Source organism: Leptodactylus fuscus, chromosome 9, assembly GCF_031893055.1.
Source record: "Leptodactylus fuscus isolate aLepFus1 chromosome 9, aLepFus1.hap2, whole genome shotgun sequence".
Taxonomy (NCBI): Eukaryota; Metazoa; Chordata; class Amphibia; order Anura; family Leptodactylidae; genus Leptodactylus; species Leptodactylus fuscus.
Window position 1 is genome coordinate 24,385,271 of NC_134273.1, and position 27,558 is coordinate 24,412,828.

At 44.5% G+C, this 27,558-nt stretch overlaps 1 protein-coding gene across 1 annotated transcript in view; it reads left to right on the forward strand.

Annotated features, from left to right (window-relative positions):
* The first annotated feature begins 21,736 nt into the window (after positions 1 to 21,736).
* NMNAT2 (nicotinamide nucleotide adenylyltransferase 2) overlaps positions 21,737 to 27,558 on the forward strand; it is a 45,720-nt gene continuing 39,898 nt past the window's right edge. The window contains exon 1 of the mRNA XM_075286268.1: positions 21,737 to 21,992. Within this exon, the coding sequence (XP_075142369.1) occupies positions 21,908 to 21,992 (85 nt within the window). The 5' untranslated portion in view covers positions 21,737 to 21,907. The remainder of the gene's footprint in view (positions 21,993 to 27,558) is intronic.

The window sequence follows — 27,558 nt, forward strand, 5'->3', positions numbered from 1 at the left end:
CCCCCCGGAGAGTCCCACTGAACGCTTTCCCCTCCGGAAACAGCTATCTAAGCAGCACTTCCGGTCGGTGCGTCTTCTATATCCCTCCGGCTGAAGCTTCCAAGCTCACCGTGTAGTCACGCCCACTTACTACCAGGGCGCATGCGTGAAGCGCTTAACCATGGGAGTGACGTCACGCAAAGGTAGGCGGTGATAAGGAGCGACTGAGAGGACTCGGTTGCTGTAGCAACGGGTTCACTGCTGCTGAGCGGTTTCCTAGACAACTGAGTGCGGCGGCGGCGGCGCTAGGCCTGCTTATTGCGTCAGCCGGGGAGAGGCGGCGGCGGCGGGTCAGAGGAGCGGTGATACACTGCGTGTATAGTGGCTGATAAATAGATGTGAGAGCGGAGGCTATGCCGGGAGCTGTAATGGCGTCTGGGCTGGCACAGCTTGTACAGCACCAAAGCTACAGACAGATCCGAGCTGGAGAGTGCAGTGCACCACTACGTGTACATGAGAGTGCGCAGTACACCTGTATATATACAGAATAGCATGCAGGGCACTAGTACATTTACATGATAGCGTGCGGTGCACCACTACAAGTACACACTAGAGTGCGGTGCACCACTACAAGTACACACTAGAGTGCGGTGCACCACTACAAGTACACACTAGAGTGCGGTGCACCACTACAAGTACACACTAGAGTGCGGTGCACCACTACAAGTACACACTAGAGTGCGGTGCACCACTACAAGTACACACTAGAGTGCGGTGCACCACTACAAGTACACACTAGAGTGCGGTGCACCACTACAAGTACACACTAGAGTGCGGTGCACCACTACAAGTACACACTAGAGTGCGGTGCACCACTACAAGTACACACTAGAGTGCGGTGCACCACTACAAGTACACACTAGAGTGCGGTGCACCACTACAAGTACACACTAGAGTGCGGTGCACCACTACAAGTACACACTAGAGTGCGGTGCACCACTACAAGTACACACTAGAGTGCGGTGCACCACTACAAGTACACACTAGAGTGCGGTGCACCACTACAAGTACACACTAGAGTGCGGTGCACCACTACAAGTACACACTAGAGTGCGGTGCACCACTACAAGTACACACTAGAGTGCGGTGCACCACTACAAGTACACACTAGAGTGCGGTGCACCACTACAAGTACACACTAGAGTGCGGTGCACCACTACAAGTACACACTAGAGTGCGGTGCACCACTACAAGTACACACTAGAGTGCGGTGCACCACTACAAGTACACACTAGAGTGCGGTGCACCACTACAAGTACACACTAGAGTGCGGTGCACCACTACAAGTACACACTAGAGTGCGGTGCACCACTACAAGTACACACTAGAGTGCGGTGCACCACTACAAGTACACACTAGAGTGCGGTGCACCACTACAAGTACACACTAGAGTGCGGTGCACCACTACAAGTACACACTAGAGTGCGGTGCACCACTACAAGTACACACTAGAGTGCGGTGCACCACTACAAGTACACACTAGAGTGCGGTGCACCACTACAAGTACACACTAGAGTGCGGTGCACCACTACAAGTACACACTAGAGTGCGGTGCACCACTACAAGTACACACTAGAGTGCGGTGCACCACTACAAGTACACACTAGAGTGCGGTGCACCACTACAAGTACACACTAGAGTGCGGTGCACCACTACAAGTACACACTAGAGTGCGGTGCACCACTACAAGTACACACTAGAGTGCGGTGCACCACTACAAGTACACACTAGAGTGCGGTGCACCACTACAAGTACACACTAGAGTGCGGTGCACCACTACAAGTACACACTAGAGTGCGGTGCACCACTACAAGTACACACTAGAGTGCGGTGCACCACTACAAGTACACACTAGAGTGCGGTGCACCACTACAAGTACACACTAGAGTGCGGTGCACCACTACAAGTACACACTAGAGTGCGGTGCACCACTACAAGTACACACTAGAGTGCGGTGCACCACTACAAGTACACACTAGAGTGCGGTGCACCACTACAAGTACACACTAGAGTGCGGTGCACCACTACAAGTACACACTAGAGTGCGGTGCACCACTACAAGTACACACTAGAGTGCGGTGCACCACTACAAGTACACACTAGAGTGCGGTGCACCACTACAAGTACACACTAGAGTGCGGTGCACCACTACAAGTACACACTAGAGTGCGGTGCACCACTACAAGTACACACTAGAGTGCGGTGCACCACTACAAGTACACACTAGAGTGCGGTGCACCACTACAAGTACACACTAGAGTGCGGTGCACCACTACAAGTACACACTAGAGTGCGGTGCACCACTACAAGTACACACTAGAGTGCGGTGCACCACTACAAGTACACACTAGAGTGCGGTGCACCACTACAAGTACACACTAGAGTGCGGTGCACCACTACAAGTACACACTAGAGTGCGGTGCACCACTACAAGTACACACTAGAGTGCGGTGCACCACTACAAGTACACACTAGAGTGCGGTGCACCACTACAAGTACACACTAGAGTGCGGTGCACCACTACAAGTACACACTAGAGTGCGGTGCACCACTACAAGTACACACTAGAGTGCGGTGCACCACTACAAGTACACACTAGAGTGCGGTGCACCACTACAAGTACACACTAGAGTGCGGTGCACCACTACAAGTACACACTAGAGTGCGGTGCACCACTACAAGTACACACTAGAGTGCGGTGCACCACTACAAGTACACACTAGAGTGCGGTGCACCACTACAAGTACACACTAGAGTGCGGTGCACCACTACAAGTACACACTAGAGTGCGGTGCACCACTACAAGTACACACTAGAGTGCGGTGCACCACTACAAGTACACACTAGAGTGCGGTGCACCACTACAAGTACACACTAGAGTGCGGTGCACCACTACAAGTACACACTAGAGTGCGGTGCACCACTACAAGTACACACTAGAGTGCGGTGCACCACTACAAGTACACACTAGAGTGCGGTGCACCACTACAAGTACACACTAGAGTGCGGTGCACCACTACAAGTACACACTAGAGTGCGGTGCACCACTACAAGTACACACTAGAGTGCGGTGCACCACTACAAGTACACACTAGAGTGCGGTGCACCACTACAAGTACACACTAGAGTGCGGTGCACCACTACAAGTACACACTAGAGTGCGGTGCACCACTACAAGTACACACTAGAGTGCGGTGCACCACTACAAGTACACACTAGAGTGCGGTGCACCACTACAAGTACACACTAGAGTGCGGTGCACCACTACAAGTACACACTAGAGTGCGGTGCACCACTACAAGTACACACTAGAGTGCGGTGCACCACTACAAGTACACACTAGAGTGCGGTGCACCACTACAAGTACACACTAGAGTGCGGTGCACCACTACAAGTACACACTAGAGTGCGGTGCACCACTACAAGTACACACTAGAGTGCGGTGCACCACTACAAGTACACACTAGAGTGCGGTGCACCACTACAAGTACACACTAGAGTGCGGTGCACCACTACAAGTACACACTAGAGTGCGGTGCACCACTACAAGTACACACTAGAGTGCGGTGCACCACTACAAGTACACACTAGAGTGCGGTGCACCACTACAAGTACACACTAGAGTGCGGTGCACCACTACAAGTACACACTAGAGTGCGGTGCACCACTACAAGTACACACTAGAGTGCGGTGCACCACTACAAGTACACACTAGAGTGCGGTGCACCACTACAAGTACACACTAGTGTGCGGTGCACCACTACAAGTACACACTAGAGTGCGGTGCACCACTACAAGTACACACTAGAGTGCGGTGCACCACTACAAGTACACACTAGAGTGCGGTGCACCACTACAAGTACACACTAGAGTGCGGTGCACCACTACAAGTACACACTAGAGTGCGGTGCACCACTACAAGTACACACTAGAGTGCGGTGCACCACTACAAGTACACACTAGAGTGCGGTGCACCACTACAAGTACACACTAGAGTGCGGTGCACCACTACAAGTACACACTAGTGTGCGGTGCACCACTACAAGTACACACTAGAGTGCGGTGCACCACTACAAGTACACACTAGAGTGCGGTGCACCACTACAAGTACACACTAGAGTGCGGTGCACCACTACAAGTACACACTAGAGTGCGGTGCACCACTACAAGTACACACTAGAGTGCGGTGCACCACTACAAGTACACACTAGAGTGCGGTGCACCACTACAAGTACACACTAGAGTGCGGTGCACCACTACAAGTACACACTAGAGTGCGGTGCACCACTACAAGTACACACTAGAGTGCGGTGCACCACTACAAGTACACACTAGAGTGCGGTGCACCACTACAAGTACACACTAGAGTGCGGTGCACCACTACAAGTACACACTAGAGTGCGGTGCACCACTACAAGTACACACTAGTGTGCGGTGCACCACTACAAGTACACACTAGAGTGCGGTGCACCACTACAAGTACACACTAGAGTGCGGTGCACCACTACAAGTACACACTAGAGTGCGGTGCACCACTACAAGTACACACTAGAGTGCGGTGCACCACTACAAGTACACACTAGAGTGCGGTGCACCACTACAAGTACACACTAGAGTGCGGTGCACCACTACAAGTACACACTAGAGTGCGGTGCACCACTACAAGTACACACTAGTGTGCGGTGCACCACTACAAGTACACACTAGAGTGCGGTGCACCACTACAAGTACACACTAGAGTGCGGTGCACCACTACAAGTACACACTAGAGTGCGGTGCACCACTACAAGTACACACTAGAGTGCGGTGCACCACTACAAGTACACACTAGTGTGCGGTGCACCACTACAAGTACACACTAGAGTGCGGTGCACCACTACAAGTACACACTAGAGTGCGGTGCACCACTACAAGTACACACTAGAGTGCGGTGCACCACTACAAGTACACACTAGAGTGCGGTGCACCACTACAAGTACACACTAGAGTGCGGTGCACCACTACAAGTACACACTAGAGTGCGGTGCACCACTACAAGTACACACTAGTGTGCGGTGCACCTGTACAAATTTGCATAGTATCATGTGATGCATCTATACATGTACTTGATAGCGTGTGGTGTGCTAGTACATTTTACAGGATCGTTTTCGGTGAACTGTATATAGTCACGATAGTGTGCAGTGCACCAGTACCCTAAGGCTAAGTTCACACGTGGAGCGTATAGGAGGATTTTGGCACCGAGAGTGATGCGGGGAGCCGCGTCACTCTCGGGTCAAAACCCGCCTGCCACAACTGGCGTGGCTTCCGACAGTTGCGGCTTCCCTCTCCGGAGCAGACTCAAATGAAATTTGGGGCATATGAGGGGGGAGAACGGCATAACACTAGTGCTGATGAAGGGGGGAGAATGGCATGGCACTGGGGCAGATGAAGGGGGGGAGAACGGCATGACACTGAGGTAGAGGTTCGAGGGGAGAATGGCATGACACTGGGGCAGATGAGGGGGGGGAGAACGGCATGACACTGGGGCAGATGAAGGGGAGAATGGCATGGCACTGGGGCAGAGGAAGGGGGGGAGAACGGCATGACACTGGGGCAGATCAGGGGTGAACCTACCCCTTTCGCCGCCCGAGGTGAACGACAGAAAGCCGCCCCCCCCCGGGAGGAGGGGGTGTGGCTGAGCAAAGGGGTGGGGCGAAACTAGGGGGCGGTGCTTAGCGCCGTTCGCAGGCAGAGAGCAGGCACGGAGAAGACCTGCTCTCTGCCTGAGCGTGAGGGGAGGCTGCTGGATCTGCACTGCTCCAGTGGCCTCCCCAATCCACCGCTCGGTGCTAAGCCAGTCCAGGACAGCTTGTCCTGGACTGGCTTAGGAAAGGAAAAATGCCTCCCTCCCTGGGGCCCTGACATAGCACCGCCTAAAGCGCTTGCTTCAGGTCGCCTCATGGGAGGTGCGGCGCTGGGGCAGATGAAGGGGGGGAGAACGGCATGACACTGGGGCAGATGAAGGGGGGGAGAATGGCATGACACTGGGGCAGATGAAGGGAGAGAGAACGGCATGGCACTGGGGCAGATGAAGGGGGGGAGAACAGCATGACACTGGGGCAGATGAAGGGGGCGAGAACGGCATGACACTGGGGAAGATGAAGGGGGGATAACGCCATGACACTGGGGCAGATGAAGGGGGGAGACATGAATCTGGGGGAAGAGATGGGGGGGACATGAATCTGGGGATAGAGATGGAGGGGACATGAAAATGGGGGCAGATAAAGGGGTTATATGAAACTGGGAGAGATGGGGGAAATATAATTTACAGGTGACTGTAGGAAGATTATAATGTGTGGGGACACATGAAAAATGATTGAGAATGGGCGGAGTCAACATAAAAGTGGGCAGAGCTAAGTTTGCCGCATCTTTTGTCCCTCTTTTGGCTCTTCAAAAGTTGGGAGGTATGGTCACAGTACAGAGATAATACACACAGTGATGTCACAGTACAGGGATAATACACACAGTGATGTCACAGTACAGGGATAATACACACAGTGATGTCACAGTACAGGGATAATACACACAGTGATGTCACAGTACAGGGATAATACACACAGTGATGTCACAGTACAGGGATAATACACACAGTGATGTCACAGTACAGGGATAATACACACAGTGATGTCACAGTACAGGGATAATACACACAGTGATGTCACAGTACAGAGATAATACACACAGTGATGTCACAGTACAGGGATAATACACACAGTGATGTCACAGTACAGGGATAATACACACAGTGATGTCACAGTACAGGGATAATACACACAGTGATGTCACAGTACAGGGATAATACACACAGTGATGTCACAGTACAGGGATAATACACACAGTAATGTCACAGTACAGGATAATACACACAGTGATGTCACAGTACAGGGATAATACACACAGTGATGTCACAGTACAGAGATAATACACACAGTGATGTCACAGTACAGAGATAATACACACAGTGATGTCACAGTACAGAGATAATACACACAGTGATGTCACAGTACAGAGATAATACACACAGTGATGTCACAGTACAGAGATAATACACACAGTGATGTCACAGTACAGAGATAATACACACAGTGATTGCACAGTACAGAGATAGTACACACAGTGATGTCACAATACAGGGATAATACACACAGTGATGTCACAGTACAGGATAATACACACAGTGATGTCACAGTATAGAGATAATACACACAGTGATGTCACAGTACAGGGATAATACACACAGTGATTGCACAGTACAGAGATAATACACACAGAGATGTCACAATACAGGGATAATACACACAGTGATGTCACAGTACAGGATAATACACACAGTGATGTCACAGTATAGAGATAATACACACAGTGATGTCACAGTACAGGGATAATACACACAATGATGTCACAGTACAGGGATAATACACACAGTGATGTCACAGTACAGGGATAATACACACAGTGATGTCACAGTACAGAGATAATACACACAGTGATGTCACAGTACAGATAATACACACAGTGATGTCACAGTACAGGGATAATACACACAGTGATGTCACAGTACAGGGATAATACACACAGTGATGTCACACTACAGGGATAATACACACAGTGATGTCAAAGTACAGGGATAATACAGTGATGTCAAAGTACAGAGATAATACACACAGTGATGTCACAGTACAGGGATAATACACACAGTGATGTCACAGTACAGGGATAATACACACAGTGATGTCACACTACAGGGATAATACACACAGTGATGTCACAGTACAGGGATAATACACACAGTGATGTCACAGTACAGGGATAATACACACAGTAATGTCACAGTACAGGATAATACACACAGTGATGTCACAGTACAGGGATAATACACACAGTGATGTCACAGTACAGAGATAATACACACAGTGATGTCACAGTACAGAGAAAATACACACAGTGATGTCACAGTACAGAGATAATACACACAGTGATGTCACAGTACAGAGATAATACACACAGTGATGTCACAGTACAGAGATAATACACACAGTGATGTCACAGTACAGAGATAATACACACAGTGATTGCACAGTACAGAGATAATACACACAGTGATGTCACAATACAGGGATAATACACACAGTGATGTCACAGTACAGGATAATACACACAGTGATGTCACAGTATAGAGATAATACACACAGTGATGACACAGTACAGGGATAATACACACAATGATGTCACAGTACAGGGATAATACACACAGTGATGTCACAGTACAGGGATAATACACACAGTGATGTCACAGTACAGAGATAATACACACAGTGATGTCACAGTACAGATAATACACACAGTGATGTCACAGTACAGGGATAATACACACAGTGATGTCACAGTACAGGGATAATACACACAGTGATGTCACACTACAGGGATAATACACACAGTGATGTCAAAGTACAGGGATAATACAGTGATGTCACAGTACAGAGATAATACACACAGTGATGTCACAGTACAGGGATAATACACACAGTGATGTCACAGTACAGGGATAATACACACAGTGATGTCACAGTACAGAGATAATACACACAGTGATGTCACAGTACAGGATAATACACACAGTGATGTCACAGTACAGGATAATACACACAGTGATGTCACAGTACAGAGATAATACACACAGTGATGTCACAGTACAGAGATAATACACACAGTGATGTCACAGTACAGAGATAATACACACAGTGATGTCACAGTACAGTGATAATACACACAGTGATGTCACAGTACAGAGATAATACACATTGATGTCACAGTACAGAGATAATACACACAGTGATGTCAAAGTACAGAGATAATACACACAGTGATGTCACAGTACAGGGATAATACACACAGTGATGTCACAGTACAGAGATAATACACACAGTGATGTCACAGTACAGGGATAATACACACAGTGATGTCACAGTACAGGGATAATACACACAGTGATGTCACAGTACAGAGATAATACACACAGTGATGTCACAGTACAGGATAATACACACAGTGATGTCACAGTACAGAGATAATACACACAGTGATGTCACAGTACAGAGATAATACACACAGTGATGTCACAGTACAGAGATAATACACACAGTGATGTCACAGTACAGAGATAATACACACAGTGATGTCACAGTACAGAGATAATACACACAGTGATGTCACAGTACAGAGATAATACACACAGTGATGTCACAGTACAGAGATAATACACACAGTGATTGCACAGTACAGAGATAATACACACAGTGATGTCACAATACAGGGATAATACACACAGTGATGTCACAGTACAGAGATAATACACACAGTGATGTCACAGTATAGAGATAATACACACAGTGATGTCACAGTACAGGGATAATACACACAATGATGTCACAGTACAGGGATAATACACACAGTGATGTCACAGTACAGGGATAATACACACAGTGATGTCACAGTACAGAGATAATACACACAGTGATGTCACAGTACAGATAATACACACAGTGATGTCACAGTACAGGGATAATACACACAGTGATGTCACAGTACAGGGATAATACACACAGTGATGTCACACTACAGGGATAATACACACAGTGATGTCAAAGTACAGGGATAATACAGTGATGTCACAGTACAGAGATAATACACACAGTGATGTCACAGTACAGGGATAATACACACAGTGATGTCACAGTACAGGGATAATACACACAGTGATGTCACAGTACAGAGATAATACACACAGTGATGTCACAGTACAGGATAATACACACAGTGATGTCACAGTACAGGATAATACACACAGTGATGTCACAGTACAGAGATAATACACACAGTGATGTCACAGTACAGAGATAATACACACAGTGATGTCACAGTACAGAGATAATACACACAGTGATGTCACAGTACAGTGATAATACACACAGTGATGTCACAGTACAGAGATAATACACATTGATGTCACAGTACAGAGATAATACACACAGTGATGTCAAAGTACAGAGATAATACACACAGTGATGTCACAGTACAGGGATAATACACACAGTGATGTCACAGTACAGAGATAATACACACAGTGATGTCACAGTACAGGGATAATACACACAGTGATGTCACAGTACAGGGATAATACACACAGTGATGTCACAGTACAGAGATAATACACACAGTGATGTCACAGTACAGGATAATACACACAGTGATGTCACAGTACAGAGATAATACACACAGTGATGTCACAGTACAGAGATAATACACACAGTGATGTCACAGTACAGAGATAATACACACAGTGATGTCACAGTACAGGATAATACACACAGTGATGTCACAGTACAGGGATAATACACACAGTGATGTCACAGTACAGAGATAATACACACAGTGATGTCACAGTACAGGGATAATACACAGTGATGTCACAGTACAGGGATAATACACACAGTGATTTCACAGTACAGGGATAATACACACAGTGATGTCACAGTACAGAGATAATACACACAGTGATGTCACAGTACAGAGATAATACACACAGTGATGTCACAGTACAGAGATAATACACACAGTGATTGCACAGTACAGAGATAATACACACAGTGATGTCACAATACAGGGATAATACACACAGTGATGTCACAGTACAGGATAATACACACAGTGATGTCACAGTATAGAGATAATACACACAGTGATGTCACAGTACAGGGATAATACACACAATGATGTCACAGTACAGGGATAATACACACAGTGATGTCACAGTACAGGGATAATACACACAGTGATGTCACAGTACAGAGATAATACACACAGTGATGTCACAGTACAGATAATACACACAGTGATGTCACAGTACAGGGATAATACACACAGTGATGTCACAGTACAGGGATAATACACACAGTGATGTCACACTACAGGGATAATACACACAGTGATGTCAAAGTACAGGGATAATACAGTGATGTCACAGTACAGAGATAATACACACAGTGATGTCACAGTACAGGGATAATACACACAGTGATGTCACAGTACAGGGATAATACACACAGTGATGTCACAGTACAGAGATAATACACACAGTGATGTCACAGTACAGGATAATACACACAGTGATGTCACAGTACAGGATAATACACACAGTGATGTCACAGTACAGAGATAATACACACAGTGATGTCACAGTACAGAGATAATACACACAGTGATGTCACAGTACAGAGATAATACACACAGTGATGTCACAGTACAGTGATAATACACACAGTGATGTCACAGTACAGAGATAATACACATTGATGTCACAGTACAGAGATAATACACACAGTGATGTCAAAGTACAGAGATAATACACACAGTGATGTCACAGTACAGGGATAATACACACAGTGATGTCACAGTACAGAGATAATACACACAGTGATGTCACAGTACAGGGATAATACACACAGTGATGTCACAGTACAGGGATAATACACACAGTGATGTCACAGTACAGAGATAATACACACAGTGATGTCACAGTACAGGATAATACACACAGTGATGTCACAGTACAGAGATAATACACACAGTGATGTCACAGTACAGAGATAATACACACAGTGATGTCACAGTACAGAGATAATACACACAGTGATGTCACAGTACAGAGATAATACACACAGTGATGTCACAGTACAGAGATAATACACACAGTGATGTCACAGTACAGAGATAATACACACAGTGATGTCACAGTACAGAGATAATACACACAGTGATTGCACAGTACAGAGATAATACACACAGTGATGTCACAATACAGGGATAATACACACAGTGATGTCACAGTACAGAGATAATACACACAGTGATGTCACAGTATAGAGATAATACACACAGTGATGTCACAGTACAGGGATAATACACACAATGATGTCACAGTACAGGGATAATACACACAGTGATGTCACAGTACAGGGATAATACACACAGTGATGTCACAGTACAGAGATAATACACACAGTGATGTCACAGTACAGATAATACACACAGTGATGTCACAGTACAGGGATAATACACACAGTGATGTCACAGTACAGGGATAATACACACAGTGATGTCACACTACAGGGATAATACACACAGTGATGTCAAAGTACAGGGATAATACAGTGATGTCACAGTACAGAGATAATACACACAGTGATGTCACAGTACAGGGATAATACACACAGTGATGTCACAGTACAGGGATAATACACACAGTGATGTCACAGTACAGAGATAATACACACAGTGATGTCACAGTACAGGATAATACACACAGTGATGTCACAGTACAGGATAATACACACAGTGATGTCACAGTACAGAGATAATACACACAGTGATGTCACAGTACAGAGATAATACACACAGTGATGTCACAGTACAGAGATAATACACACAGTGATGTCACAGTACAGTGATAATACACACAGTGATGTCACAGTACAGAGATAATACACATTGATGTCACAGTACAGAGATAATACACACAGTGATGTCAAAGTACAGAGATAATACACACAGTGATGTCACAGTACAGGGATAATACACACAGTGATGTCACAGTACAGAGATAATACACACAGTGATGTCACAGTACAGGGATAATACACACAGTGATGTCACAGTACAGGGATAATACACACAGTGATGTCACAGTACAGAGATAATACACACAGTGATGTCACAGTACAGGATAATACACACAGTGATGTCACAGTACAGAGATAATACACACAGTGATGTCACAGTACAGAGATAATACACACAGTGATGTCACAGTACAGAGATAATACACACAGTGATGTCACAGTACAGGATAATACACACAGTGATGTCACAGTACAGGGATAATACACACAGTGATGTCACAGTACAGAGATAATACACACAGTGATGTCACAGTACAGGGATAATACACAGTGATGTCACAGTACAGGGATAATACACACAGTGATTTCACAGTACAGGGATAATACACACAGTGATGTCACAGTACAGGGATAATACACACAGTGATGTCACAGTACAGGGATAATACACACAGTGATGTCACAGTACAGGGATAATACACACAGTGATGTCACAGTACAGAGATAATACACACAGTGATGTCACAGTACAGGGATAATACACACAGTGATGTCACAGTACAGGGATAATACACACAGTGATGTCACAGTACAGGGATAATAAACACAGTGATGTCACAGTACAGGGATAATACACACATTGATATCACAGTAGAGAGATCATAAACAGTGTTGTCATAGTACAAGGATAATGCTCACAATGATGTCACAGTACAGAGATGTAATTAGAGGCGCAGTCAGTTTTCTACATCCCCTTTTATAAGATAAGATAAGAGACAAGATAATCCTTTAATAGTCCCACAGTGGGGAAATTTCAGCATGTTACAGCAGCATAGTAATACAGATACAGGATAATACACAGTAATATATTACAGGTGTAGACACACATAAGCCGAGAAGAGAAGATATACTAGGAGTCCATAGCAGCTAAGAAACAGAAGAGAAAGAAGGAAGACTTCATAATCATAATCATTAGTTCTCTGTGCGGAGTGATCTTCACTTGGCCTGATGTAAATTATACAGCCTGGTCGCTGTTGGAAGGAAGGACCTGCGATAGCTCCTTCTCACACTTGGGGTGAAGCAGACGGTCACTTACAGTGCTGCCAAGTCCCGTCAGATATAGAGATCACTAATTTTACACTAGATCCCAATGGAAATGACGAAGTTATTGTCCTACCACTCAGCTACTGACCACAAAGAAGAAACCATTGTTCATAAGTGGCAGGAGGAAAGCCTGCATGAAATATATGACTGGTCTGTGGTTACTGCTCTGATGGAGGGTGCACAGTGGGACTTGGGAATCTGTTCCTTTTGGGACAGAAATACTGATTTGGCAATTAAATCCACATCATGATTAAAAGACTTTATAACTGAGTTGTTCATGATGTTAAGGATGCTGCCCTCTATAGGGTGGTGTACAGAGTGCACTCTGTTCTCCTAATTCCATCCAGGAGAATAGATTTGCATATTTTTTACCCATGATGCCATGTGGTAATCCTGCATCTTGTAATTTACCATTTTAAAGAGACCCTATCAGGGTGATTTGGGCTACTAAACCACACACAGGTTCTTATGGGGCAGGGGTTTAGTATTTCAAATCGCCTTGTTATAAACGCAATCTGCAACTACATTAAAAATAAAAAATACTTTATACTCCCCTATCAGCTGAACTCCACGTACTGGCACAGTTCTTCAGTGAGGCCAGAGGAGTGCCCCTCCACTTCATTGTGCATGTGCCGGACTTCAGGTGCATGCGTAGTGAAACAGAGGTGTACTTCTCCTGCCAGGTCCAGGAGCAGCAGGGGTGAGTCTAATGAGACTCCTAGGACTCATCTCTAGGTAAGTCTAAAGATTTCTTATTTTTAATGTGGCCAGGGGCACACCATCCATGAGGCGATGGTGGAGCTTCATGGAATAAACTGGAGGACGGCATTTACTTTTCTAATCTGCCACTATTTATTGTATTATTGCAATAAGTAGTGGCTGAAACTTTTTACAAACCCATCCACACCCCTGTACTGGCCGGCCTCTGTTGTTGCACAAGGCGGCGCTCAGGGGTGAACCTACCTGTTTCGCCGCCCGAGGCGGACGACAGAAAGCTGCCCCCCCCCCCCGGGAGGAGGGGGCGGAGCGAAGGGGGCATGGAGGAGCTGCGTTAGAGGACTTGCTCTCTGCCTGAGCATGAGGGGAGGCCGCTGGAGCAGCGCTGGTCCAGCGGCCTCCCCAATCCACCGCTCAGTGACGGTGACGCTAAGCAAGTCCAGGACAGCTTGTCCTGGACTGGCTTAACCTGGTAAGCAAAAATGCCGCCCTCCCCAAGGCCCTGGCATAGCGCCGCCTGAAGCGGTCGCTTCAGGTCGCCTCATGGGAGGTGCGGCGCTGCACTTACGTCACAACGCTACGTGCAGTGTCCTGGTGTTCTTCAAGGTAAGTTACAGCGCACCTTGGGTGTGGCAGTGGAGCCGGCCTGCACAGAAGCGTGGATGGGTGAGCAAAAAGAATGCTGTATGGAGACAAAAAAGGGTGCTATATACTGTGGAGGGCCTAAAAGGGAGGTTTATATATTTTTTGGGGAAAATAGGGGTGTGGCCTACAATTTTAATTAGGGGGGGGGCCCCCATCACGCAACCAAAGATAGCTGGGTTGGATATCTCTTTTTTTCAGCAGGGAGGGGGTTAAGTGCTTGCAATAAGAGATGTCAATGACCGCAGCGTTGCCACGCAGGTTCCTGCTGTGTGAAACATTAGTGGCCTTACAGCTATGGCACCTGGGACCTGCAACTATGGCACCTGCAAGACTTTTAAGCGGGTGCCATATTTGAAGTCTCAGCATCTAGTGTACTATTATGGCAGAACAGAATTGTCAGAAACCCCCAATATTAAATGTAGCATGCGGCTGACTAAAACATTTACCCCTTATATCCTCCTGTCACTTACTAACCTAATTATACAATAGTAAAACAGGGATGTTTAAGCCCGCCTAGAACCTAAATATCCACGTCTTACCAGTAGCTCTAGCTGCCGTTCTGTATACTCTTACACTTTATCTATATACAGTCCTATGAAAAAGTTTGGGCACCCCTATTAATCTTAATCATTTTTAGTTCTAAATATTTTGGTGTTTGCAACAGCCATTTCAGTTTGATATATCTAATAACTGATGGACACAGTAATATTTCAGGATTGAAATGAGGTTTATTGTACTAACAGAAAATGCGCAATATGCATTAAACCAAAATTTGACCGGTGCAAAAATATGGGCACCTCAACAGAAAAGTGACATTAATATTTAGTAGATCCTCCTTTTGCAAAGATAACAGCCTCTAGTCGCTTCCTGTAGCTTTTAATCAGTTCCTGGATCCTGGATGAAGGTATTTTGGACCATTTCTTTCTACAAAACAATTCAAGTTCAGTTAAGTTTGATGGTCGCCGAACATGGACAGCCCGCTCTCAAATGATCTGAAAACAAAGATTGTTCAACATAGTTGTTCAGGGGAAGGATACAAAACGTTGTCTCAGAGATTTAACCTGTCAGTTTCCACTGTGAGGAACATAGTAAGGAAATGGAAGACCACAGGGACAGTTCTTGTTAAGCCCAGAAGTGGCAGGCCAAGAAAAATATCAGAAAGGCAGAGAAGAAGAATGGTGAGAACAGTCAAGGACAATCCACAGACCACCTCCAAAGAGCTGCAGCATCATCTTGCTGCAGATGGTGTCACTGTGCATCGGTAACAATACAGCGCACTTTGCACAAGGAGAAGCTGTCAGGGAGAGTGATGAGAAAGAAGCCGTTTCGTCACGTACGCCACAAATAGAGTTGCCTGAGGTATGCAAAAGCACATTTGGAGAAGCCAACTTCATTTTGGAAACAAAGATTGAGTTGTTTGGTTATAAAAAAAGGCGTTATGCATGGCGTCCAAAAAGAAACAGCATTCCAAGAAAAACACTTGCTACCCACTGTAAAATTTGGTGGAGTTTCCATCATGCTTTGGGGCTGTGTAGCCAATGCCGGCACCGGGAATCTTGTTAAAGTTGAGGGTCGCATGGATTCCACTCAGTATCAGCAGATTCTTGAGAATAATGTTCAAGAATCAGTGACGAAGTTGAAGTTACGCCGGGGATGGATATTTCAGCAAGACAATGATCCAAAACACTGCTCCAAATCAACTCAGGCATTCATGCAGAGGAACAATTACAATGTTCTGGAATGGCCATCCCAGTCCCCAGACCTGAATATCATTGAACATCTGTGGGATGATTGGAAGCGGGCTGTCCATGCTCGGCGACCATCTAACTTAACTGAACTTGAATTGTTTGTCCAAAATACCTTTATCCAGGATCCAGGAACTGATTAAAAGCTACAGGAAGCAACTAGAGGCTGTTATCTTTGCAAAAGGAGGATCTACTAAATATTAATGTCACTTTTCTGTTGAGGTGCCCATACTTTTGCACCGGTCAAATTTTGGTTTAATGCATATTGCACATTTTCTGTTAGTACAATAAACCTCATTTCAATCCTGAAATATTACTGTGTCCATCAGTTATTAGATATATCAAACTGAAATGGCTGTTGCAAATACCAAAATATTTAGAACTAAAAATGATTAAGATTAATAGGGGTGCCCAAACTTTTTCATAGGACTGTATATTAACTCCTTCCCGCTGCTGTAATATTTTTGGTTTTTTATACTCCCCACTTTCCTGAAGTCATAACTTTTATATTTTTCCATTTACAGAGCTTTATGAGGACTTATTTTTTTGTGGGACAAATTGTACTGTGCAATGGCACCATTCTGTGTGACGTACCGGGAAGTTGGAAAAAATTCAGAATAGGTTAAATCGTAAAAAAAAAATTTCACTATGTGGTTAAAATGAGGTGTTACCTGTATTCTTCGGGTCAGTCCGATCACAGTGATAACAAATGTATATATTTTCTCTTAGGGTAAGTTCACACAGGGTTTTTTGGTCCGGCCTCCGTGTCAGGTAGCCGGGTGCATCGGTATCCAGTCGCGCACTCCGCTCTGGATTAGGCCCAATGAATGGGCCTAGTCGGGAGGAGGGAGTGTCTTAATGCTGAATCGCGAGGCGAATCGGCCTGAAGAATGAGCATGTCGCTTCTTTTTTTCCGGGAGCTGGAAGAAACGGCTCCCGGAAGAAAGAACTGACCGGCTCCCATTGAAATCAATGGGAGCCATCTTTTTGGTCAGGATTTTGAGGTGGAGACAGGGATATACAAATTGAAGCCATTTTATGTGTAAGGCCTTATACACTCAGTCGTGCTATTTTCACTGGCCTAATGTCTATGAAAAACGGTCGTATATCTGTACAAGTGCATAGGCGGCCATTGTTCACATGACCATTATAGAACCCTTGAATTTCAATGGCCACCTTGAATATTCATATGCCACTATCTATGTCCATTCCTACAGACAAATATAGCGAATGTCCAATGTGAACAGATACATTAGATTCAATGTGTTCTCAAAACGGATGTGTCATGTGAATAAGCCCTTAGACCGAGGCCCCAAATGCAATGTTTTTCATTGCAGATTTTGCTGCAGTTTTTCGAGCTCTTAGGCTGGGGCCCCACGGTAAAATCATGGCCGCAAAATAACGCGGAGTATACGATCCAGGCTCCCATTGAAATCAATGGGAGCTTTTACGGCGCTCAAAGTCTCACACGCCGTATACGTGCCACATCATGCGGCATGTTACTCCGTGTGAACGCACCCTAAGAGTAAATATGGAGCGATCTATAAATCTAATTAATTATACAATATCAAAAATTGTATAATCTAAGTAAAAATAATTCATCATTTTATTTTCAAGCTCAGTCAGTAACTTTTTTCTGATTCCAACTCCACCCAGAACTAGTCCCACGACTCCAACCCAACTCTTCGACTCCAACTCCATAGCCATGGATGCAACACAAGTCCCAAAAGAATTGATTCTGCAAGTGAAAATCAATATAGAACCAATGTACCCCTACTTCATGGACAAACTGGTGCACAATAACACAACTAGGTCAGATTTCTATCCACTGGATGTGAATAATGAAGGTTTCTAGGGAAAGCAGAAATCTTGAAGTAAGTGATGAATTAATACAAAAAGGGCAAGTTCACATAATGAATGCAAAATCCACTGCGGAAATCTTCCATACACTGCAATAGGAAGTTACAGCAGAAGCTGAATATGTCAGGTAGTGCAAAATAAATCATCTGGTTCCATCTGAATTGAGATACAGATTCCACCACAAAATTCCACCGTGAGACCATGTGTAAAGTATTGCACACAATGAATAATAATTTCCCAAAACAGGAATACCCCTTTAGGCCGGGGCCCACATTGCATAAAAAAAACATAAACCTGGACAACTCCTTTTAAAGAAGACCTTTCATGTCCTCATGAAAGTGCGGTTTTATATACCGCTAGAAAGCCAACAGTGAAAGTCAGCTTTCCCGGAATATGCCTCGGAGGTGGAGATATTGTTAGTTTCGGCACTGATCTCTCCCCACTGTCAGAAGGGCGTTCCTTATAGGTCATTGTCATGACTGGGCTGTGAGGAAGGCCTCCCCCCCCCCCTCCGACAGTACTGCCATGTAGTGTCAGGGATGTTCCTTACCACCGAGCAATGATGCTGAGCTATGAGGAACGCCCTTCTGACAGTGGGGAGTTAACGGTGCCGAGATTAACAGCAACGATATCTAAGCCACCAGGGCACATACAGGGAAAGCTGACAGTGCACTGAATTTGGCGGACTATCGGCTTTCTAGCGGTATATAAAACCACATGTGCCTGAGGACATGGAAGGTCCTCTAACTTGTCGCTCACTTGATCAGCATTGGGCTTGTTTGCAAGGATGGACACACAATATGTGTAACCTGTGTAGTTACAGGGGCCCAGGAAGTAAGGCACTGTCCTGGAGAAGGAGTCCGCTATACTGCCATGCTACTGCCTGATCATGATCATCATTGGTCATCTGGACTAAATTATCAGTTTTGTCACCATGGCATTGTAGAACAGGGTTGAAACCTCAGGCACACCAGGGGGCAGTGGTCTGTGCAGGGGTTTAAGAGAAACGGAGCAGGTTACATCCAGCAGTCCAGGGGAGCAGACTTAGGGCTCATGCACAAGGAGTTAACGCGAGTGTATTTTAGCATAATACACCTGTATAGAATACACGTGTAACATAACACTCCCATGGACTTCAATGAAATCTTTTACACGTGAGATTTCACACAAGATTTCATTGAAGTCAATGGGAGTGTTATTTTTACACGTGCAGAATGCTAAAATAGGCTCGCGTTAATTCCGTGTGCACAGGCCCTAAGAGGGAGGCCAAGGAATGGACCCCAGAAGGAAGTCCCAGACTGAAATCTCAGTACAAGGACAGCAGACACCTCAACGGTCCCAACAACATACAAACCCCATAATAAAGTGTCTTACACCAGCTTTTCAGTTACACTTCTCACTGGATATGAGGAAATTGACCTTAATGCAACTTCTTTATATACATGTGTATATACTGTCAGCCATGTTTTATTCTGCAACCTATGCTATCTGATCATAAGAGCAGGTATATCCCACATTGACTTCGCCTGTGGTGCTTTGCCCAGGTCTCTATTGAATTAGTTGGCCTCTAACTACAGTGGATATGGGCAGTCACCAGAATTTTTATTTTAGTCCCAGCGATTCTTCTTTGCCTGCTACAAGAATATAAGGTCATTGCTATTAAAGCAAAACTATTAACGTCAATGGGGCAGATTTATTAAACTGTCTAAAAGCAAAACTGCCCAGAGCAACCAATCACAATGCAGCTTTCATTTATCAGGAGCAGAATGCACAATGAAAGATGCGCTGTGATTGGTTGCTTTTATACAATTTTAATAAACCTGCCCCGATATGTCTAGTCACATGTCTACCTTTTTTTTTTTACTCTGTTTTAACAGACAAAAATAATAGACCCTGTCTTATAATTGACTGTTCTAAGAGATCCCTCAATAGGAAGAAGTGTATGAGGGATCCTAGAAAACAGACGCAAAATTGGCATGAAGAAACTGACTGTTTCATCCATTACTCTGCACAGTTGAACGAATATAATAGTCCCATGTACATGAGCGTGTGAGCTTCCCATGTGGAGCTGCAGCGTTTGCAGTGAATGCAGTCGGATGACATACACAGTGACATCTGAGGCCCGGTTCACATCTGCATTCGGTATTCTGTTCAAGGAGTCCGCTTGGGGACCATCCGAACTGAGTACTGAACGCATTAAAAAGCAGTTAGCTAAAAAATCTAATGGTGTCTATGAGGTCCGTGTGGTTTCCGCTTGGTTTCTGCAGAGAGAATAGTGCAGCTTGCAGGCATGATCCGGGCATTACTGTTATCCGAGTGATGCATTCATTCACGTTTATGGGCAAGTCCAAACCGTTCCAATGATTACAGAGCACATCTTATCCAGCTCTGTGTCATTGGAACATAATGGATCAGAAGACCCCATAGAAGCACATGGATCACAGAATGCACCTGGATATTTGGATTTCACTCCGAGTGTCACCCAACTGCATTCCGTTGCAAATTGCCCCTACATCGGCAGCGTACTAGGTCGTGTGCATCTTTCTTTGACCATCACTTATCCTTCAAAAATTCTGAAATAATTGACATTTACTAGGTGTGAACAGATATTTAGTGCGGTGCAGTCTCTGTAGGAGATGAGACAAAAGAATTGCTCAGTCTATAGATGCAATAACAGCAATAACTAGAATATTTCTAGAATATTTCTGCGCTGTATTCCCAGCAATGTAACTTTTCATCATTGACTTTTTTCGCCTATGTTCTGGGCGGCGTTGTTGGTTATATTTGTTCCCCATTGAGTGGGGAGAGCAGGTGGATAAGTGGCTGTGTAGTAGTTAAAGGGGGATGGCTATGAGAGCGAGCAGCGAGGGAGGGGGAGGGCAGCAGAGTAGTGACGTGCTGCCTATTGCATTTGTTCCTCTGAGTCTTCAGCAGCCAGTCTCATCTCCTTTCTCTGCAGAGGCAAAGAATACCCACCCACCTAGAGAAATCCCTTATCCAAACTCACAATCTGCCCCCACCCACAAACTACCCCTATTCCTCACCCACCCATCTTTTACCTGCTCCTCTATACCATCCAGCATGGCTGAAACCACTAAGACCCACGTTATCCTGCTGGCCTGCGGCAGCTTCAATCCTATCACAAAGGGACATATTCAGATGTTTGGTGAGTCTATTTTCACCTGACTGTATGTTTTCCTTTATCTCCCCTTCATTGACTGTCCAGTCCTCCATCTTCTACCTCCTTCTTCCCTCTACATCATCCGCATCCTCTTTTCTTCCCATTACATGCCCATTTCGCCTGCCCTTCCGTCAGTCTTGCCGGTTCAATTTTTCCATTGCGTCTGCCTTGTTGGCATTGCTCCATAATGGAGATTGCAGAGTCAACAGATCCCCCAAACCGCCTATCCGACAGATAGCAATTATACTGTATGACATATGATCCTATAGAATTGTCTCGGCCCCATTATCTAATGTAAATTTTGCATTGTAAACATTGATGTATGGATGTGCTTGGTAGACAGTGAAGGAATACAAGCAGTGCATGAAACAGTTAATATTGTGGTGGGTAAGACTCGCGGCTCCCTATGTGTTTCCAAGGAAGACAGTGTATAAAGGAAGCTATTCTGTGCCATGATAAATTTATGCATAATTAGGATTCACAACAAAGAGACCCTCTAACCTAAGGGGGGAACTTTGGGCGGGCGAGAACAGTCTCTACAGGTTTGGCGGTACACGGTCTAATGTTAGCACGTAGGATGTGGGATTATTTTTGTAATGTGGATTATTTCATGCCATAATGGTTTCTGTCAGTGGGACTGAATTACAGAACCCAAGTGGCATTTGGGCATTGCTAAACTGGGTAATTGCATGAAGTCCCATGGGGGTGTATTGTGTTGGGTTGTAATTCTGGTTGGCACAGTTACCATTTTATAACGATAACGATAATATAATACCAACAGTAATAACCTAGTAACGATATAGTACAAAAGATAGTAGTATAACGCATAATACAAAAGATAAAAATAATAGAATTGAGATGTCTTGTAGGTTTAGGATGCAAATCCAGAGCTACATAGCGGTCTCAGCTGTTGTAGAAGTATTAGGAAATCATATGTCATCTCCTGCCGGGGAAGGATGACAATAAAATTAGAATTTGTCAAGGGAGTCCTCAATATTATTACAGGTGCTGTAGGTAAACCATTTGCCTTATACCTAGACTTTAGTCAGACTTTGCATTTTATATCAGTGGATTTGTTCAATTTAACAGGGGAGGGGGTTTTAGGATTCTGATCTCTTGCCAAGAGTGGATTGCAGTTACAAAGAGCTCTCCCTCTGGAGGACCCGTCCTGTCCTGCATGACACAGGCCATTGATTTGAATAGACATTGTGTAATGCCTTCCTGTTCCTGTGGAGGTGCTGTAGGAAAATGAAACACTGATTGGATGAGTTCATAGCAGATTATAGCTCATATCCGGGGTTCTAGACTTTGTGTCCTCCTTATTGTCAAGAGTTTGTTTAGTGAGCTAAGGTTATTCCAAGGAAGAGAAACCCTTTAAATAAAAATAAGGTGCAATAGAGCAAATGGTCAAAGCCCTGGAGGAAATGATCTCTTTGTAAGGATACATATCTGGAATTTTATAAAAGAAAACATAAAGTCGTTGAATATGACGGGTAGAAAAGTTCTTATTGCCCTGTAAATAGAGATGGGTCATCAGTGCTCCTTTGCTTTTTGTTCTATATACGAGTTGAGTTGTATTATCTGCCTAACATTGATGTCCAACAACCCAGAAACGTTCTAAATTGGGTCTCAGGTCAGTAAAACTATCTGACGCATTATGCTTAAAATATATGCCCAAAATGACCTCACGGATTCACCACTGCTCTTCTTCAGATGTTTCTGGGTCGCCCCTTCTTCCTGGTCCCACTCCCAGGTAATGACCACTTAGCCACTTACTGGCCGCACTTGTGACCTCATCCGCTCTGGCTCAAAGGGACCAGAAAGTGAAGACCAGCAGATGACCTAGGAAGTGTAGAAGTCGGGATCACTATTCTAATCCTTATGTCAAAAATTTGGAATGGCCGAACAATCCCTATAAGGCTGGGTTCACATTTGTGTTCGATCGCCATTCGCGGATTCTGTCTCCCATGGGATTGAAAAATGTGGAGAGAAAAACCCTGCCAGTCTATGGGCAACCGCTTTTTAAGTAGATTGGGTTTCTATATGTCAGGGTCCTCAAACGGACCCAAAGAACGTGAACCATCCCGTTATAGTCACTATAAGCAGAATGCTGCATTTTTGTAATTTACTTTTGTTACATTGTTTTTGCTGTTTTAGGAAATGTTTTTAATCTGTGCAATATAAAAATCTGTCGCTGCGCAAAGATCCCCAAAAAGTTGCTGTTGATGGATTTGTTAGTTTAGTTACTTCTACTGTAAGTGCAGACATATAAGTATATAAGATGAGCTGCAGCGGCTGGGCAGCTTGGGGGCAGTTTCCAGGTAGCAAAAGATTTTACAAATGAAAACCAGCAAAGTCATAGAGACCTAGAACAATAAAGATCACATTGCCATGATGACTAATGTCACATCTGATAGAAATATAATCATCATGTACATCTTGTTCACTGTTACTGCTTACCCACCAATACAGTGACATCATTGTGATAGACTCCCACACAAACATTTTATGTGTGTACAGATAGCTCATGTCTCCCTCTGCATCTGCCTACATGTCACTCTGATAATGGAGAGGTCCTGGCAATATTACTGCAATAAGACTTGTCTATAGGATCCCAGTAAGTTTATAATGTGATGTATGTAGTTATCATTGAGTAGTATAGCCTATATGGCAGAGCTCTATGGCACTGTTTATAATGAAGTTTCTGGTCCATAGCTTTATCCATAAGCACTTGGTGTTATCTTTCTGGACAACCTCTTTACTATCAGAAGATTTGCTGCCGATTAGATGATCATAACAGGTATGGCAGCGATCGTATCAGGTATAGTAGCAGGTATCATAACAGGTCTGGTAGTGACCATACCGGGAATCATAGCACATATGGCAGGGATCATATCAGGTATCATGGCAGGTATGGCAGGGATCTTATCAGGTATTATAGCAGGTATGGTAGCCATCATATCAGGTATCATAGCAAGTACAGCATTGATCATATCAGTTATCATGGCTGGTATGGTAGCTTTTATATCTGGTATCATGAAAGGTATGGCAGTGATCATATCAGGTATCATGAAAGGTATGGCAGGGATCTTATCAGGTATTATAGCAGGTATGGTAGCCATCATATCAGGTATCATAGCAAGAATGGCATTGATCATATCAGGTATCATGGCTGGTATGGTAGCTATCATATCATGTATCTTGAAAGGTATGGCAGTGATCATATCAGGAATCATGACAGGTATAGCAGTGATCATATCAGGTATCATGGCTGGTATAGTAGCGATCATATTAAGTATCATGGCAGTAATCCTATCATGTATTATGGCAGGTATGGTAGTGATCATATCAGGTAACATAACAGGTATGGCAGTGACCATTTGCCAGTCAATACCCCCATGGGCAACCATGTAAAACAGAACAGGCTGAATATACTATTAAAGATTTAACATAAAGAGACAAATTGGGGACATAAAGACATTTCTAAGAATAAGAAAATTCCTAAAGCTCTCTAGAGCAGAGAAGGAAGGGGGTGGTGAGTATTGAGAAACATACTCACTGCTTACTGCCTGGGCCCTATACTGTGTGGGCACTGGAGCTATTACATTGGGTGTGGGGACTCAGATCAATGGGGGCTGGGAACAATAAACCGTATGGTGGCCTGGGTCATTATAAAGGGTGGGGGCTGGGGGCATTTTAGTGTGTTGGGCTGGGAGCATTATACTATGTGGAGGCTGGGATAGTATATTGTGCTGGGGCTGGGGCAATATACTGTGTTATGTTGTATGGGGTGTGTGAGCTGAGGCATTATACTGTATGGGCTGTATGGGGGGTTACAAGAGGGCATTATGCTGTGCATGGGGGCTTTGAAGGGGACATTATACCATGTGGGTTGCATTACACTGTGTGTGGGCACTAAGAGGAGCATTATAGTGTGTGGGGGCACTAAGAGGAGCATTATAGTGTGTGGGGGCACTAAGAGGAGCATTATAGTGTGTGGGGGCACTAAGAGGAGCATTATACTGTGTGGGGGCACTAAGAGGAGCATTATAGTGTGTGTGGGCACTAAGAGGAGCATTATAGTGTGTGGGGGCACTAAGAGGAGCATTATAGTGTGTGGGGGCACTAAGAGGAGCATTATAGTGTGTGGGGGCACTAAGAGGAGCATTATAGTGTGTGGGGGCACTAAGAGGAGCATTATACTGTGTGGGGGCACTAAGAGGAGCATTATAGTGTGTGTGGGCACTAAGAGGAGCATTATAGTGTGTGGGGGCACTAAGAGGAGCATTATAGTGTGTGGGGGCACTAAGAGGAGCATTATAGTGTGTGGGGGCACTAAGAGGAGCATTATAGTGTGTGGGGGCACTAAGAGGAGCATTATAGCTGAAATGATATTAATCTTTGCTGAAATGAATTATGCAGATACTGAGAATCTGCCCCATTGTCCTTTACAATAAATGCTGAAAATCTCCTCTAATTCCAGGCTAAGCCTATTGTGCAGTAAATGATAAATTGGATTTAGTTTAACAATCTAAAGACCTTGAGTTTTTTCCGGGGAGCATCAGTTCTATTTCTGGAGCTGAGGACTTTATTTTGTATGATCTCCTGCTTGCTGGGTGCTAATGTAAACCAGTGCATTATTCTTGGTTTCAGGCTTCCATGTCTGATCCATTGAATATCTCTCCTGTAATATACATGTTCAGTTTGGTCAAATATTCATGGTAACTGTAGCTACTTCTGTCTTGTACTGACTCCCCCTTTCTCTTCCTATAGATTTCTATAGACTTGTGTGATCTGCAGACTCTTGTAATGGATAGAGCAGAGATGTGAGAGTGAAAGTCAGTTTAGCTAGAAAGTAGGCATACAGTCTGATAACAGCAGAATGAGGCATTTTTCTTTGATAAAATCTGTTACAAAGGTTCTTATAATCATATATAATCAATATAAGATCATTGACAACATGCTCTGAGGGTCCCCAGACACTACCCTATTGTCTAAAGGGTCAGGATACCCTCATTACAAGCTTACCTCTTTTTGTTCATTGTGAAGGCAGCAATAGAAATAACAGATGAAGAATATTTAAGTCCAAAGTAGAGAAGCTCATATATTAGAGAGCTGCATGTTATATGTAAGGGAACTAAATTGGCCTTAATACAGCATTTATCAGTTGTCATAGGAGCCACAAGGAAATCAGATTACCCTTGGCGTCCTTGCAGCCTGTGAATACACCACAGAGTATATTGTGATAGATTTGGTTTACTTGTCCCATGGAAATTGTAGAAAATTTGCTTTTCTTTGTAATATCTGATTATATCCTGCTAGTATATGGGATTTAAGAATCCCCTACATTGGTTACAGTTTGTATTTGTTATAGCCTGGTATTGTGTGTAGATACGTTTATGATGGGGAAGGGGGGGATATTTTGAGAAGCAACTTTTTATTCACTTGACCAGGCCATCTTGCCATCAATAAGAAGCTCAGTCCCTGTGGAGAAGGAGGATGAGAATGATCAGGGCTCACAAGCGCACATGACTAGGGTTGAGCCGATCTT